The sequence below is a fragment of the Mytilus californianus genome, unplaced genomic scaffold, assembly GCF_021869535.1.
Source record: "Mytilus californianus isolate M0D057914Y unplaced genomic scaffold, xbMytCali1.0.p SCAF_59, whole genome shotgun sequence".
Lineage (NCBI taxonomy): Eukaryota > Metazoa > Mollusca > Bivalvia > Mytilida > Mytilidae > Mytilus > Mytilus californianus.
The window spans coordinates 920943-940523 of NW_026262711.1; the positions used below are offsets into that span (position 1 = coordinate 920943).

General features: G+C 31.4%; 1 protein-coding gene across 2 annotated transcripts in view; it reads left to right on the top strand.

The window, feature by feature from the left end:
- LOC127704136 (uncharacterized) overlaps window positions 1-19581 on the top strand; it is a 57076-nt gene that overhangs the window by 15055 nt on the left and 22440 nt on the right. For both annotated transcript variants that reach the window (XR_007983157.1, XM_052208028.1), the window contains exons 2-7: window positions 11732-11795; window positions 13247-13418; window positions 13786-14091; window positions 15065-15119; window positions 15530-15603; window positions 18001-18054. Coding sequence is in view for 1 of the 2 variants with exons in the window: in XM_052208028.1 (XP_052063988.1) it covers window positions 11748-11795; window positions 13247-13418; window positions 13786-14091; window positions 15065-15119; window positions 15530-15603; window positions 18001-18054 (709 nt within the window). In the remaining variant the exon portion in view is untranslated. The remainder of the gene's footprint in view (window positions 1-11731; window positions 11796-13246; window positions 13419-13785; window positions 14092-15064; window positions 15120-15529; window positions 15604-18000; window positions 18055-19581) is intronic.

Genomic DNA, 19581 nt, shown 5'->3' on the forward strand with positions numbered 1-19581 from the left:
TGCCACAAAACGTATCTAGCTTAGTTTAAATTAAAATAAAGAACAGAGAATAAAAAAGTTGCTAGTTAAATAACTGGAAAAATTTATTGAACAGTAAAAGCTACAATGTAATCCATCACTTGGTGTCTGTCGTCTGTTTGAATTGTAAACATACTGAATTCGTTTTTTTCCAGAAATATATCTCTTAAATGAGTTCAAGTATATATATATATAAATAAATCCATAGGGTATCTTGTGGTAGCTGAAATTATTCAGTGCAATCATTTAGAGTCCGTCGTCGACTGTCATACATTTCAAATTGTTTGCTGTTGGTCGTCTGTTGTTAATGGCAGTCGGCACTCTGTCTCCAAATTTTAGCCCCCACTTAGGTCAATGACCAATATTTTTTGGAAAGGGGGGGGGAGGGTATTTTTTCGAGACAAACATTTTCTTTACTTAAAAAAAAACTAAACAATTTTCTATGTTTTATCATAAAATTAGCAGATGTATACTCAAGTTAGATTGCAACTATAGATGTTGAATAAAAAAAATCATTTAATCTGTATGGTTCGGGTGACCCTACTTCTGTTTTAACACATGACGCCATCAATCTACACGACCGTTTGGAAAATATGCGGACGATATAATCCATGGCTAATTCTCTTGTGGGTTAAAGAAAAGGAAATTTATGCCTTGAAGTAGTAAAATGTTGTTACCTTTCAAATTATTATTTTTATTTTTATATTCAGATCTTTAATTGTTTTGGTTTTATGTATTCACAATTTTATAGAAACTCGTGACAATTTAGAACTTGATATATTGTGTAAACACCTGTTTCTTGTTGAAGACTATACATGTATATGTTACCCTCTCGATGTTCTTATGTTGTTTTTGTCGTTCGATTGCTGTCATAATGACGTGTAATCCACATCTCAAACAGTTTGAGTTCCGTTTGATTACTTTTTAACTCAACTTTTCAATCAGTTTATGACAAACTGAAACGGTTATCGAGTTAATTAATTGCTTTCTTTCCCTCAAGCCATGAATATACTCAGTGGAAGATATATATGTATATAGGTATAAGCGTTGTCTATTTTTATATGACAAGACGACAGTAGCAACAATATCCTTTTAATGTAGAATTCTTTATAAAAAAACTATGCCGACAATGTTCAAGCATCATCGCATACAGGTTTGTTTTATAAGACAGCTGATTGGATAAAAGTGATACATTCCCACGCCTACATCAATCTGATGTCCAATCAAATGCCTCCAGAAACCTGTCAATAAAACAATTACTGCAAAAATTGATAAGTTAGAGATTTGATTGTGTATTCGATATTTGAAAAAAGTAAGAAAGCTTCTATTCGTTCAACATTAAATTGCGAAGAACGTGTCGTGTAACAACCCTCCCCCTTTCATGTTTACACCTTCTTATTTTAACACTTTCTTTTTCAGCGGAGAAAATATAAAATATAACCGTACTGCAAGTTTCTGAATTTTGCAAGAATTCTATGTTGCAACGTGTGATTCACGGAATTGTCATATTTTCAAGGTTTAACAGACCTCTGAAAGAAGTTAGATCATACAATTTTCATCAACCATGTGCAAAAAAAAAAAACCCACCGAATTATATTTGCAAATTGGAAAAGATTAAGAATTGTTTTATATCCGTACTAAAAATCTTCCGTAATTATTTGAAATAAAACAAAAAAAAAATATGTTTCTCTCTGCCTGAATACAATCGAAAACAAATTTTCATTTTATTCTTTATCTATAATTTGCAAAAGAGGAAAAATTATCAAATTATTAAAAGAAAGACTAACGATAATATTACCATTCAGGTAAATGAGTTTTCCATAAAGTAACTAATCCTTAATTCACAACCGTCAATGTACATGATGTACTTGAAAAACTCTGGATTCATTTTTGATATTTACCTGATCGATAGATAAAAAAAACAACATATCTATCAGGAATTTCGATGGCAAAAAAGAAATAATAAATGTGTTTTTTTTGTAGACGAGTAGCAAATTGAAGTAGGAAATTTTGTTGAAAGAAAATTAAAATATATTCACATCTTTCTGAGTAAAGTGTCAAAAATGCAACAGTATAATTGTATTAATAGTAACTGATGACTATTTTATAGATTAAAGGATTATAAGTCGAACACGACACTCGCACAATGTACATAATTTTAAAAGTGGTTTATTTTTTTTCTATAGATTGCATTCCGAAGTGCACATGCTTGGCTAAGATAGTTGAATGTTCAGCGAACAATATTACATGATATGCAAATGATATCAATCGAAAGCAACAGAGGAAGATTTAAGTTTTGAAATCAGAGCATTCCTTAAATTAAACATTTGAAACAGATTTTTTTAAGCACCAGCATGCATATTTTGATTATATAAATATAAAATTGAGAATGACTGATGTACTTATTATTCTATCTAACAATTAGCATTGGTAGTCTCGGCAGTTTTCTCTCCCTGAGTGCGGGAGGTCCTTTTTAACGGACAGCGGAAAGAAAGTCACAGGACAGAAAGTTACAAATTTGATAGGACAAAAAGTCACATATAATTTGTTGACAATTGATTGATTATATAAGAGACAAATCTTGAAATAATTACTTTTTATTACATATTTTCTTTTTACAGTTTGGGAAATTGTTCATTAGCCTTGATAATTGAAGATTTATTAAATTTTAATCATTAGAAGGATATGTTTTTTGAAGCACTATGAAGCCGTTTAAGCACCAAGCCACTTTGACATTTTGTTTATGAAATGAGAAGTAACACGGGTGCTATATAAAACAAATCTGCTACGAAACAGAAATATAAACCGTAAACTAGATGTATAATTATGTACATTTTCTTTTTAATAATTGTTTCATAACTTATTCTATGTTATATTTTTCTATAATATAGTTTATTCTTTTTTTTTAGTTCTTGTTAAAAAAGACTTGATGCTTAAAAAGGTCAGAGAAGTATCAAAATCGGGTTTTATAGGTACCTATACTAAATATAAACTGTTACCTAGATTTTTGAAATATGCTGCATTCTTGTTGCATTTATTTTGAAATAATGTTGTATAATTTGTAAATGTAATAATTTTATCCGGTGTATCCTTATATATGATAAAACATGGCAACATATTTCACATAACTTCCATGGATAAAACATTCACAGCGTTGCACGGGTATTTATAATTATTAAGATAGTGTTTGACAGTCCGTTTCGGTTGAATGCTCAGATAATCCGTATATTAAAATGTAAATAACTTTCACCAAACATCTGTCATCTGTCAAAAATTAGAAAAATATAAAGTAAATAAGATACTCAGAATATATTTTCCTTGACTAATTTTATATGGGTAAGAACAATTATTTTAAATCACAGACGAAAATGTGTTTAAGAACATTTTTGATATTTATTACTACTCATTATATCTTTACAGACGGAACGAATACATACTAAATTACTTAATGCAAGAAAGTACGACTGCAAAGTTTTTATGACTTGCACACTTTTCCGGTAACACCAATTATTCTTTTCTTATATAACCAATTAAATGTTTACGTGAAATAACATCGGAAAAAAATGAATTGCAACTTTGCAAACGTTATTTAATTAATAGACACACAACATAACATTAAAAGGCCACAAAAGAATACCCTCCATTCTTTTCCGATTTTATTCACGAAAGGGAAACAACCCCTAATAAACACAGAGAAAGTGTCGCCCGTTTTGCATCCGAATATTTAAAATCTTAACACGACTGAACACGATCTTACAAAGTCTAAACAGCATTTTTACCTTTAGTCTGATTTGATCTGAACATGGTCTGATCAAGTCTTAATCGGATGCAAGAACAATCTGTCTTGTTTATCTTAACATGACTGAACGGACTTAACACGGTATATCGTGACAGCGTCTGAAAGTCTGAAAAAGTCTTGACGTTTTTCTCTAGCAGTAAATCCAGTCGATTAAGACTTGATCAGACCAAAATGACCGTTTCAGACTCAAATATTGCTATTAGTGGTTATAAGTGTAAAAGTGTATTAATACTATGACAAATAGTAATGTTTTAAATGTGTTTTTTAAACGGTTTACTTCGTCATACCTTGCCAACATTTGAAACGTATATAGCGTCTATTGACAATCCTTCTAGGTCATAATACATTTGATTGTCGCAAATGAGTTCCAGTCGACAGTTCAATGTTCATGTATGGTACATGGGTTATTTTAGGTTATAGATAAGTAATTTTATTTGGTGTATCTCTTAATGGATTCCAGTCGTTAAAAGAAGAGCTATTATCTATGGCATGGTATTGGTTGCAAAAATTTGATATTTTTCATTTAAATGCAATTGTTCTTATTTAATTGGTATAATTTTTCATTCAAATGGTATAATTTTCGTTCAAATGCAATATTTTTTATTCAATTGGTATAAAATGTCATTTGAATGCAATATTTTTTATTCAATTGGTATAGTAGTTTTTTATTTATATGCAATAATTGCATTATGGGAAATTCTTTGACGTCATAAGGTCAAATTTGCAACAACGTTTGTGATTGGATGGAAATTGTTTGGATTTCTCCCCTTTCTTTCTAAACATGGGTGACCAAGAATTAAAAAACGCGTCAGAATATCGCCCCTCAAACTAAATCAAACGTTTGTGCGAGTCCTGCACTGGCTGTTAAAATCTTGTGGTCATAACTAGAATTTCTATTGCAAAATTTCGATGGTCAAAACGTGCGGTCCACTTTTCAAAAACCGTTTCATTGTATCATGGGATTTATATGCAAGTATATCGGTTTTTTTAAATAGATTAGACACCGTTGGTTTTCCCGTTTGAATGGTTTTACACTACTAGTTTTTTGGGGGCCCTTTATAGCTTGCTGTTCGGTTTGAGCCAAGGCTCCGTGTTGAAGACCGTACGTTAGCCTTTAATGGTTTACATTTACAAATTATGACTTGGATGGAGAGTTGTCTCATCGGCACTCATACCACATCTTCTTATATCTATATACAACGTAAACCAGACGTTTCTCAGACTGTTTGCTTTTTTTTTTAATAAATCCTTTGCCGCGCGTTGTGTACTGATTGATAATTCAGTCTGGGAGAACAAGATTTATTTCAGTACCAGTTGTAATTAGGTTTGAGCAAACTTCCAGTAATTGCAAATTCTCTTATGTCGGTGTTTTGTGTCTATTGTCTTAATGTTAGTTTTTTTGTGTGTCTCGTATCGATCTTTTGAGTTAATTTACTGATTTGTGCAGGTTGTTATTTTATTGTACTGTTACACCACTGTCCCAGCTTCGGGATGGGTTGCTCACAAACATATTGTTGTACTGTTACACCGCTGTCCCAGATTAGGGGGAGGATTGGGGTCCCGCTAACATGTTTAACCCCGCCACATTATGTATGTATTTGCTTGTCCCAAGTCAGGAGCCTGTAATTCAGTGGTTGCCTTTTGTTGCTTTGTTGCTTTGTTATACATATTTGTGTTTCGTTCATTTTTTTGTACATTAATTCGGCCGTTAGTTTTCCCGATTGAATTGTTTAACATTTTTGATTTCGGGGCCTTTTATAGCTGACTATGCGGTGTAGGCTTTGCTAATTGTCGAAGGCCGTACGGTGACTTATAGCTGTTGATTTCTGTGTCATTTGATCTCTTGTGGAGAGTTGGCTCATTTGCAATCATACCACATCTTCGTTTTTATATCCATCCTGCCATATTCTTTATTTGCCTGTCCCAGGGATGGAGCCTGTAGTTTAGTGGTTGTCGTTGGTTCCTGTCTCGACTCATATTTGATATTTTGTAAATTGTTTTGTTATGTATAATTAGGCTGTTAGTTTTTTCGTTTGAATTGTTCACACTTTTCATGTCGGGCCTTTTATAGACGACTTTACAGTATCAGGTTTTTGTCATTGTTGAAGGCCTTACGATTGTCTACAAAAAGCGTTTGTCTACATGACGGCTTTGTAGTATTTCATGTAACCCGACTTAAAATAATATTTTCTTATCTTATCTTATCTATAATTGCTTACATCCACTTCATATTTGAACTCCGGTGGATAGTTGCCTTATTAGCAATCATATTCCATCTCTTCATTTTTATATTATATACGTGACTTCTAAACTCGTGTTGTCCTGAACAAGCATGAAATAATTTTCATTAGGCGTTAAAATTAGCAACAAACAATCAATCAATTTAAACTTGTGTTAAATAAGAGGAAAACCATTTGAAATTTATTTATTTGTTGGAGTGGGGGACAGAAGGATTTCATATATGAATATGGTTGCCTGGTAAGAGCTGAAAAATAGGCATGATTAGCGACAGATTGAAATGAATAATAATGCCCTCTCCTCCCTTCCCCATCCTTCATCTATAAATTTAAACTGACCACCAAGGAATAGCCCAATAGTGTTGAAAGTAGCGTTAAACACCAGTCAATCAAAATCCCTTCCCTAGAATATCAAATAATCGTCCCTTAACTGTTATTGTCCGTGTAGTTCTTATATTTATCCAGCTTATCGTCCTACAGGGATGTCCTACTAAGGCTGTCATACCATAAAAACGTTTATAAAACAGCTCACATTCTAATATATCTGCATTCATAAATATATTAATTTCATTTAGACAAAACGACGCCATGTTTGTTATATGCCTCTGCCGTCAACCTATCAAAAAAGAAGAGGTGGAAGAGAGCCAGAAGATCTTCCAAATGCAAAAAAAAAAACAGAAATGGACTTCTTCTGGCTCACTTCCGAAGAACAAAAAAAAAAAAAAACGAGCCCCATTGATATGTTTTAAAAACGCCTTGCCCCTAACCTTTTTTCCAAAAAAATGGCATTATTAAATATATAATCATCAAAATTAAAATGCTATTGTATTTTTATAAGACCTACTTTCTTACATGACCTAGAACTAATGACATCTATCTATAAGTCCTAGCATACATTAATTATTATAATATGAATATTTTTCTTGTTTTAATAACCACATAGGATGCTATGCATGAGTCACCATTTATCAGGACATGAATTGGGTTTACATAGAGAGGATAAGGGACGACATCAGAAAATCAATGAAGGATAAAAAACTTAATTCAAATAGTTTTTTTTTTGGGGGGGGGAGGGTGTCAAAATTGCTGCAAGTTTTGTTTAATTAACATCGATTTTATATATATCCTTATTGGTCAATAAATTTTTCCCAAAATAAGCTGAGAGAGGGGGTTGGGGGGGGGGGTAGGGGGTCAGTGAAAAAAAACTATATGAATTAAGTTTTTTTTATCCTACATTGAACTTTTGATGTCGTCCCTAATGTGCAAAAAAATAGATAAGGGGCGGGACCAAACCTATAGATAACATAATAAAGAATTGATGAAATATACAGAATACGTTGATTGACTTTTGGTTGCCTTATGTCCAGTGGCAAATATGTCACGCATGTTTAGGTCAAATATAATAGAGATCAAAGGATAAAGAATAGAGTGAAATGGTAAAAACTAAAAGATATAGAATTATAGAAACGATCTTTGATCTGAAACCCCTACCCTCACACACATTGCTGCAAGTTTTGTTTATCCAAAATCGATTTTACATATATTCATATTGGTCAATCAATTTTTCCCAAATTAAATTAAGAGGGGGGTGGGGTCAGTGAATTAAGTTTTTTATCCTACATTAAACTTTTGATGTCGTCCCTAATTATATTATATAATGTGTCACAAAATAAACTTGTATACCCCCCTTCCCAATGCAGTATTGAAAAGTATATCATTTAAAAGTCCTGAAGATAAAATATGTTTTTGAAATATGCCCTGCATACTTATATATGCAAAGACATATAGTAATTATTGAACTACTGTGGGCTTGAAAAAAAATCTATTTAATGGATTCGGAGACGAGAACAGTAAAAAAAAGCTCATCAACGAATCCTAAATGTAAAATGATTTGCAGCATAAGACATGAGAGCACATATTATAGATAGTATTAAATATGAAGTTCACGCCTCATATAGTGAAGTTCTATGTCATATGACTATTGTTGTAACATGGGTAAGTAACTGGTTCCAATTTATCCTGAATTGTCTTTATTAAAGAATTAGTTCCGGAGTATAACAGCTTATGTCTCTACTTGTGGGTTTCTGGTTCTGCTGTCGTAATTAGATGATTTTTTTCTACATGTAGTAAAAAAGAGGGGGCTTAGTCCAAATAATTGTAACGTCCTGGATGCTTTTTATTCTTTTTTCATGTGTGCCTTCCTGCAACGTCTCTGAGGATCAAGAAAAGTAAAAAAATGATTTAGCACTAAAGAACGTCATGATTACATGTATCTGGACTTAGAAGGGGGAGGGGGGCTAGCTATGTATTTTTTTTTCAGAAAAGGTTTTCATTGGAGGTGTTTTTCCCATGCACGCAGGCATCTGTTTCTATCCATGAACAAGTTGTGTGTCAAATTAATTATTACTACTTGTCACTCGCATTTTTTGCTCGTCCTGGCCATTATTGGCATTAGCAGCCAGTGCACGAACTCGCACGAACGCCGAATTTAGTTAGAGGGGCGAAATTCTGACGCGTTTTTTAATTCTTGGTCACATAAGTTTAGAAAGAAAGGGGAGAAATCCAAACAATTACCGACCAATCACAAACGTTGTTGCAAATTTGACCTTATGACGTCAAAGAATTTCCCATAATGCAATTATTGCATATAAATAAAAAACTACTATACTAATTGAATAAAATATATTGCATTCAAATGACATTTTATACCAATTGAATAAAAAATATTGCATTTGAACGAAAATTATACCATTTGAATGAAAAATTATACCATTTGAATGAAAAATTATACCATCTGAATAAAAAAATATTGCATTTAAATGAAAAAATATACCATTCAAATAAAAAAATATTGCATTTAAATGAAGAAATATACCAATTAAATAAGAAATATTGCATTTAAATGAAAAATATCAAATTTTTGCAACCAATACCATGCCATAATTATCTTCATCTTCTACTTCTATGTGGATAATTTGCAGTATTTTGTTAAATCCGTTGAAATTATCCCGTGGGTATTTCAACAATTTCTTTTTCAAGTGATTTTAGGGAAACGATCAACTGCAATTCAAAATGAAACTATACGATAAGTGTACTAACCTTTTATTCATTTTTAGCTGGTTAAATTTAACTTGATGATGATCTTCTAGTTCGCGCCTAGTTTTCAAACGAAATTTAATGTTGGTTCCTTCTGTAAAACTATGCATCGTGACAACGGAATAGAAATACCAGGAACCAGACTTTCAAATTGTCTCTAAACCGCACGACGTTGCATTTAGGTCGCCGACGTTGCGATTTATTTTCAATCAAATATCCAAGTCTGTACAACACCGGGTGCCTGTAGGGGTAGTTCTAAACACTTTTTCAAGAGAAATTCATTTATTTTACACAAACAAGAACATGATCTGTTTCCAACATGTGTGGTCATTACTCTTTTGTGGGATTATAAATAATGAAAATTGCTTTCTTTCAAAAGTTTCCTTAAATATAATAATAAAAACACAAACTTGAAGATCTGGACGATTTTAAAGATTAAATTCAATACCTTAATTCGAGTTGTTAAAATACATTTTTACAATTCTAAATTAGGTAAATGTTAAATACCAGACTTCAAACTTTAGTTCAAATTTCATTTGCATGGTCTGTCAGTTTTCTATTGAAAAATATCAGGTATCCTTTTTAAATTTTGATTTAAAGTACAACCAGTCATTCTAAATTTGTGGCAATGTAAGGTACATAATACAATCATTGCGGTTTGTCCACATGAATAATAAAATATCATTTTTTAAGTTCAAATGCGGAATCCGTTGCGTTAAAAGGGAAGTTATTTCAAATAACATTTCACTACAATGATGAACATGTTATAATATTGCACAATGGACACTCTGTACTTTCAATTCAATAACTTATAATGGACAACAATAAACATTAATTTCAACATCTTTCTCTTATTTAATTTTGGATTAAGAAGTTTCAGGTAAGCATAGTATGTTTAGTTAACATTGTCATTCTATGTTTTATCAATCTTAAAAACATAATTTTAATATCTTTGAAATGTATTAACAAACAAAAAGTCAATTCCACGATGTCACTAAACTTGAAAATTCAATCTTGATAAATTGATTTGATTGTAAATGTCCTCAGGTCAGTCTAAAATTATGCCGAAACCAAGGAAAAACAATAATATACTCTTTGCATGGTATTTACATAATTACAAATATTATTTAAAAATTACACGATCAAATAACAAAGCAGAGATAACCGTTGTCGCGTTTAAGATGTGAGTCGTTGATTCTTTGAGAATGATAAGGGAAAAATAACTGATGATTAGAAATAAAAAAATTACCACTAAAAGACAGTAGTGATAATGTTTATTTTCATAATTATATTTTTGATTTTGGGTAAATTAATGTTAAGTCTTTTAATAACAAACAAATCGTATGGTGCTAATGAAATTGATATTGATTATTTGACGAACAAAAACCAATTAATTTTCTGTCTACGTTATTGATACATATTACGTTGTGGTTTACACTTTGTATCATTTTGTTTAAATCGTTCGATAAGCGAGAATGTGCACCCGCCCACTTTATAGGATACATACTAGAATTAAATAAACATTTCTTCAAAGGTTTTCTTTTGTTCCAAAATTTTGAATACGGATTTTCTGTTTAAAGAAAAGTCAATAATAATAAATATCAATTAAAGTAAGTCATCGCTGGATTTAGAGAGTGCACGTTTTTTGCATAATCTATTTTACTCGTTTTATCAGATAAAATCAACGTGAAAAAAACATGATACCCAAGTAAATGCCAATGAAACAGAATCAGAACCAGATACCATTTCAATCATAAACAATCTATGAAATAAAGACGACAGTAGTTTTCTGATGTTCAAATCTCGTAAATTGGTTTAAAAGAGACAAATTTACTACGTTTTGTTAAGTTTTGGTATCCAGTATGAAGAAACAAGATTATCATCTTACTTTTTTAACAAAAAAAAAAAAAAGAAGGAAAATCACATTTTAGTGCTGATGATAACATCATTTATTGAATTTCGGGATCGTCTTTGTTTTGGTTTTATTAATATTTAAGAATAGTGAGCACTAGATGCATTATGTCTCAAGTATTGTACATCAAACAGTTTCAAAATGTTATTTAATGTTTCCTGATATTAATCTACAATTCATACTCAATACTCAATCCGGTGTATGCAATCATTCCCTTTACCACCTTGTGTGTATTAACACAAATGTAAGCGCGTTTCACTGTTTCCATTGGTCACATGCAAAATTAAGGTTCGGAATATTTCAAACATAAGTCAAAGGCGTTATTATTCGTGTGGTCTTTGTATTTAATGCCGAATCAAAATGAAACTATTTTACAAAATAGTATTATCGAGGTCTACCTATTTACCTTCAATTTTAATGACTCGGTAGTTGTACAGAATACTTTCTAATCCTCTCATCATTAACTCATGTGGACATGTTTGTTAAGAAATAAGGACATCTGTCTTCTTGATTATAATAATTTGAAGAAATGTTTACTCGGATATAAAAATATAACAAACATCTTGACACAGACCAACCGTGCATCAAGAATATGCAATAGTATATAGCCAAATGGTGGGTTATGGTCAATATCTTAACCTTAGATTTATTAAATATTTATTTTTCTAGATGGCATAGATTATAAATGAAGAAAAAAATCATGGACATGTTCATCTTCCTGACTTTCCTTCAGGTATGTATGATTTGAATCTGACACCTCTGTTTTTTTTTATGTATCTCCGTCTTGTTTCAGAATAAGGAAATTTACCATACAATTTTCACATCAAAATTAAGTTTAGTACATATGTTCAGTTTAACGTAGTAGAAAAAAGGATATGGGGTAATACATCGATGACACAAAATCAGTAAATGCAGAGCAAAAAACACGAAAAGCAATGGCACAGCGATTTAATTGCTGTTCTTCATCTCAAAGTCACAGTAAGGCCTTGCACACGGAACAAAATCAATCTCACTTCACTGCAAGATTAAGACGCCCCCTAGCACATGTTTGAATGGAATTCTTTGTAAACTGACAATCACGCCACAACTGTAAATTAAAGAACAAAGCTATGGAGTTATATCAACAAAATAAATCTGGCAAAGCAATCAAACATGTACTGTCATACTGAAGCGTGCAAAAAACATTATAAGCATTTAGACAACAACGGGGCAAATCGAAATATATTTTAGATAACATATGTGTAGGGCGAATAATTCTGATAGACTATGTAAGATGTATGTTATTCCACCAACTGGCCTTAAATGGTCGTACACATTTTGAATCATATTCCAAATAACGATTCTACCCCGAGTTCATGGTTCCCTAATGACAGAAATGTAAAGTTTGAAACCAGTACATCTCAGTATAAAATTAACTTTTCAGTATTTAACCATCAAATCTTTCAACTTTAGTTCATGTGTCCGTTATATCGTTGCATGGTTCATTCAAGGCGAATATATGACTGTGCGAGCGTGGCATTTTGTCCTATGGATATATACCCGTGTTTACAAACAGTCTCAAATCATCAAGGATTGTTGCTTGGTTTACGTTCAGATGTTTTCATACACCACCAGTGCGTCGCAGATTTTCCGCATGGAATTGCAGTGTCCGTATCAAACTAAAATGTATCCATAACAAGTAATTGAACTATAAGCTGTTTTTGGGCACAATAAAGTCCCAAGCTTTACACTAGGCCTGATTTTATACATATCAAAAGATTTTACTTATTGACAGATTTAACTACTACTATTTCACCATGGTCACCCCCAAATCATCTTGCCTTATCTGTAATTGGCACACATTTTCTGTATTTGAAGTTTGTCTTACAGTATAGCCGAAAGCCTGGAAAGGAATCAGAGCTTGCATGAAAGAGATATATTCCTTTATTTCAAATAATTTCCAACAACAAAGTTTTAAAACACACTATCCGTACAACTTCGTATTTGATTTGGCCTACCAACATTATTGGTGAGTCTTATTTAGCCTAAACGCGCGTCTGGCATACACAATACTAAGGCTGGTGTTTTTCATGAGTTTTTTGCTTGCTCACAAACCATCGCCTATGTGCGTCAGTGTTGACAAAATACAATTTTGATTGAATACTTGCTTAAATTATTGATGTATATGCATTTATCTTTTTTTAGATGTTGTCCTTGAATGAAGCCTACAATTTCACCTGTCCATCACAGGCACACTGGAAAATTCGGGCAAAATCCATGTGTAAGCCTCCAAAAAATTATACTTGCTTATTTGACGTAACATTTAGAGTAAATGTATACAGAGAAATATGTAACAGACCTAGAATATTACATCGTGGTAAGTCTTTGAAGATATCTCAAAGTTTGTCCTGTTAATACAATAGCATGTATGTTTTTTTTATTTTTTAGCTTTATCAGAGCAAACAATGAAAGTATTTTTTTATTTATGTTAAAAAATAACTGTAATATAATAAAAATGTTTGATAAACAATTGAAAAGAAAGTTTCTTCAATAAATACAAGTTGTTTTTATTCATTGTTGTATTTCAATGTAAATAAAGAAACTTTGTTGTGAACGTATTTAAGTACATGTATCTGGATTAAGAAGTGACAAATGCAGCGAAATATAACTTAAACTATAAAAACCATTAATTAAGGAACTTGAGACGCATGTATATTGAATATTTCTTTAATTAACATTTGCAGGTCATAAATACGTCTATCAGCCGAACTTAAACAGAGCAACATGCAGTGTAACTCGATATCAACCTGAAATTTTTGAAACAAATGGGTACAGTGACTGCATCTATCAAAAATCACTTTGTAACACCTTAGGTCAAGAGACGTATGAATACGGCAATACTACGGTCGACAGAACATGTATTTGTAATACCGATAGAGGATATACTTTTGTCATGAACTCAAAAAACCAATGTTACTGCAATCCTTCAACTGAAGATTGCTCTTGCTATCTCGGAATAAATCCATACAACAAAACGGTTGGACTGAAAGGTAAAGTATAAGTATCTATTTTGTCAGATTTAAATTCTATCAAAACTTTATTTAGCTTGTTTATTAAAAATCCAAATCAGTTTAAGGGCTAAAGTTAGGGTTATATTTAGATATTAGGTTTCTTTATATCTAATGGGTCTATTCCTTTGCTGGTACCGATGGACGTTTAGTCCCCCGGGATATTTCCAACCAAAAAGTCATCATTTTGTGATGCTATCGGTAATAATCATTGATACACTAATTGTATGTAAAAAGTAAAATAACAAAAATACCGAACTCTAAGGAAAATTCAAGTCCCTTAACAATTGGCAAAATCAAAAGCTCAGACACATCAAACGAATGGAATACAACTGTCATATTACTGACTTAGTACAGGCATTTCCTTATGAAGAAAATGGTGGATTAAACCTGGTTTTAAAGCTAACTAAACCTCTCACTTGAATGACAGTTGCATAAAATTCCATTATATTGACAACAATGTATGAACAAAACAAACAGACATATTATGTAAAAATGTCTATTCAACGAGAAAAAGATTTAAATGACAGGGTTTTGATTATTACTATGAAATTAACTGAAAATCTTTACAGGCTTAGGACGCTTTACAGCTTGATATAATGTATAGACTCCTGTCTATTGTTGAAGACTTTATGTTCCCCTATAACTGTCTTTCGGATATTTGTGTCGTCTGGTTTAACCATCATTAACATTTACACAATTATCTATTAAGAAACGTACATGTTGCACACAAATGTAAAATGAATAACATCTTAAGTTATAGAAAACCTCGTGTATGTTTATAACCAACACACTTTTATAGTGTAATGAAAACATTTGAACAATTTTGCATACATGCTGGTTATCGAGATTGTGCAAACTAATTTGCTACCGACCATTAAAACTGACGTAGAAGATAATCATTTGTAGGGGATTTTTTTTATAAGAAAACCAAACGTGTCAATTATATTTTCAGATATCAAATGTTATGATGACATGCAAATGACAAGAAGTCCTTACTTAAGAGATATGTAAGTTTTGGTTTAAGTCTATATTCCTTTGTTATGTCAATTTTTTTTCTGTAAATTAATTCAAATATACCTACACATAGTATGTCTCTTTAAATTCTTCTATATAACAACATACATCTAAGTTGTGTGGATTCGCGACTGAATATGTTTTCCAAAGTTTAGATGTTATATAACAATACCAAAATGGATTAAGGTGTGTTACCTATGCTCACGACGAACATATTCTGAAGTTTGAAAAAATACTTTTGTATAATGCATTTAAGAAACGACAGATTCTGCTAGCAGTTACTTTGCTTTAGATAGTTGAACACTTCATTATTATTGAAATTACAATTTGTTTTTATGATAACTTTTCTCATTAAATGTGTACAAAACTATGTACCAATAGGCACATGTGTGTGTTTTTTCAGGTTCAATAATTCACGGACGATAAAGATCATTCAGTTTGACAACTTCAAATACAACCTTAACTATGTTCCTATAAGTAAGTTTCAACCTGATACAGGAAGGATCAATATATAATAATAAAGTAATTTAAAGACAATGTATTTATAATCGTTTTGTGTTGAATTTTGTAAGAAAATAAACATGAAAATTACACAAATAATTTTTAGAGCAACTACTGCAAAATTAATGATAACAAATGATTGATTTGTAATGCCCTTTTAGAATTCTGGATGATGTCTCAAATGGTCATATCACATACGAATAACTCGTTCATAAATGTCAAAAATGCTTAAATGTTAAAGACCAATTTTGCCTGCATTATATATTTTTGGTGAACTTTCTAAATTATGACTAATGATACAAACAACCATCGATAACGGCTGTTATTCCCAACTTCTAAAAAATTGACAAACAAATCTAAAAAGGAATAAAAAATATAACACTTCTAATTCTTATTTCTCAGGATTAAAACATGTTTTATTTGATTTAATATGGAGACAGGATCCGAAAATCAATGACTGCCACATTCTTTTCTCTGAAATCAGTTTATCAACCACTACAGGCAGTTAAAACAGTTGATGTTCAATAACTCCTTTAAAGAGCTGTTGGAACAATTGTACAGAACATAAGTTTTAATGTCCACCGTTATTTAACAAAAATACACAGATTCGTGCTGTCCTTACTTGTACAAAAGTTTACTTTTAGCAGACATGTTGACTCATTAATTGATGATTGATTGCTTTCCAAGTTAACTTAATAAATTTTGAGCAGATAATCAAGTTAACTTGATGTCTCATTTTTGGTACAGTCTCAGACTTATTGCCATGTCTGTTGTTTATAAGTCCTGTGGACAAAACTGCTCCAGACCTCACCAGATTGTCGTTTCATGCTCTTCCAATATCAAAGCTGGCCTTTGATTATATAAACGGAACTGTTTGTTCTATTACCAGTACATCAAAATACAGTTTAAAATTTCATTGTTCATTCATGATTATTCTTGTATAAATAAAATAATCATTATCAATTTTAAGAGAAAAAAAAAAAAACCATTAAAACATTCTTGTAATACATTTTTTCCTGTCAGAGTACGAATACTGATCAATTCAGAATTTCCAATTAAAAGAAGAAATGTTGGCACTCTTAATCAAAAACTGCAAAAATATAAAGTTATGTATATCAATATTGTTGTCATTTATATTATTCCTGAGATACCAAATTACATTATTTATGATACAAGCATATATTTTCAACATAAAGAATAATATGATCAGTGTTGATTGATGTTTGCAAACTTTTTTTTATATACACCATCCTAAAAAGTAAAATAACAAAACTAATAAACTACAAGATATTCATAAGATATCACGTCTACTTTTTTAATGGAGGTTTAGTGTTTTGAGAAAAAGAGAAAATTTTGGCACTTAAATAAAGCCGATAAAACTGTGTTGTCATTGTGTTGATATTATATATCCAAAGTTACTTAACATGTTTATTTGTGAAACTGACATTTAATGATCATTACAAAGAACAAATATGGTCAGTGCTGATTGGTGCAAACTATCCTATAATATCAAAACCACCTATTGTTGTGTTTTTTTTAATAAAAACAGGAATTGTTGGCACTTTAAATTAAAACTGAAAGACTCTTAAATTTATGTGTACCAATATTGCTGACTATATATTATACATAAAGTACGAAATATTGATTGACAGGACATCATCAATATATCAAGAAGTGAAATTAAAAAAACTTTGCATTTCGCTCTTGTTTGTTTTGAGAAGGTTCTTAATGAATTCAGCTTGATATGAGTACAATAAAAAAACAAATAAGCCAGTATAGGTGAGTGCAAAATTAGAATTTATTGGAATACTGACTGCCTGCTAAAATATCAGTCAATCTAACTCAACAAATATGTCATCAATCAAATTGTCCAGCATAACGATTGTATCATCTTTGGTGTATTTTTTACGGGAATCAGTGTGGTTTTTCGCTAAGTAAGATTTTTCATGACCCAAAAGACGGAAGACCTGAAAATAATCAGAAATATTTAATGGCTAATAAACCAAGGTTGTTTAATGTTGTTTTTTTTAACAATTTTTGTCATCATTATTCTAGCTATGCTAGAGACCTCGATGGCCGATTAATCTAAGAAAAAAATCTACCGTATCACTTGCTTACATTCAACAATGCGAATTTTTAACGTTTTTTGTTGCCCGTCAAAATGTTATTGAATGATAGTTATGTGTTATTAGAATCAAACGTAGAACACACATACATAATATAACATTCAGTTGAAAAATAGTTGATAATCTGAAGTGTCAGTTAAAGTAACCATCTGTGCTAATGAAACTACATCAATTTAAAATAGAGAGGAAAAATGTTGTAAAATATAGCACTCTTTCACATCCCAAACTTTGTTTCGCATTATTGTAGATGAATATCGCAAGAAAGCAGCCACATCTATATGGATATTGTTATTATCATACTGTAAGTATTTCAAAATATATGAAGAGATTAATTTAAAAATTCCGAAATTTATTTTTTTTTATTTCACCATTCATGTTTTTGAACGGGTTTGGACGGAGTAAAATTCTATATAGTTTCCTTTTTATCACACACATTTGCTTTTTCACAATTTGTAGATTAAAAGATTAGACCCGCCATCTTCTTTAATATACAATTTTGTTTCATGATGATTACAAATAAATATTAAGTCGACATTATTTGCTTTTATCATACTTTCATATTAACCCTTAGTGCAATTTGATGGAAAACAAATTGCGAATATCAATTATTAAAACTATGGTATAATGCATAACAGGGGTTAACCGTGGACTCAAGAACTGTAAATTTTTTTCCCCTGTGATGAAGAAATTTAGGCCAATTTATTTGCATGCTGTTTAAAAAAAAATAACATATGTGTAAAGTTGAAAAGTCGACTATTTGCTTTCAATGTTTATTTACTGTTAAATGCAATATTTTCAATGTTTAAAATCATAAGTTGTACAGGCTTTTATTTGATTCATGTGGTTGCCTTACTTTACTAGCATTTTAAAAGTCGGGTTTATAAAGTTCAAAAAGGCACAGTTTCTAAATGATGGTTGGTTTTTGTCGCATATTGACATTAACACTCAACTTCATTACTGCCAACAATCAATAACTGTATAAAATTATATTTCGTTGGGTTTTTATTTATTGTTTTAAACAGTCCATATCTTTACCGGTTAAAACAATATTCAAAGATATATTTACAGTGTTGAATTGGTAACCTTTTCGAATAAGTTTATTTAAAAGATCAATATGTTAACCCGGATCGTCCAAAAAACGAAGATTAACAACAGGGAACGAAAAATTCGTCCGTTTTGTCGTTAATTTTAGTATAGAGTTCCCTGCGTTTTGCAATAAATTGTGATTCAAAACAGTACAGAAACAAGTACTGTTGTACGTTTGTTTTTTCTACATTGGCTAGAGGTATAGGGGAGGGTTGAGATCTCAAAAAACATGTTTAACCCCGCCGCATTTTTGCGCCTGTCCCAAGTCAGGTGCCTCTGTCCTTTGTTAGTCTTGTATCCTTTTTAATTTTAGTTTCTTGTGTATAATTTGGAGTTTAGTATGACGTCCATTATCACTGAACAAGTATACATATTTGTTTAGGGGCCAGCTGAAGGACGCCTCCGGGTGCGGGAGTTTCTCGCTGCATTGAAGACCCATTGGTGGCCTTCGGCTGTTGTCTGCTCTATGGTCGGGTTGTTGTCTCTTTGACACATTCCCCATTTCCATTCTCAATTTTATTTTTTACAGAGTTTGTCTTTAGTGCCGTGTGGAGACAGTAGAGTGCCTCCCCGTGCTTCAGGTTTATGCTCTTATAATATACTAGATTATGGAGTGTGTGTCCGAGCGAGAACTTCGCTATGTTCTTTACTTTAGGAATATTTATCAAGAAGTAGTATTTCACATTCAGCCCCATTCTTCTATTTAGTCAGACGTCAGTCGCTACCCTGATATACTCCATCT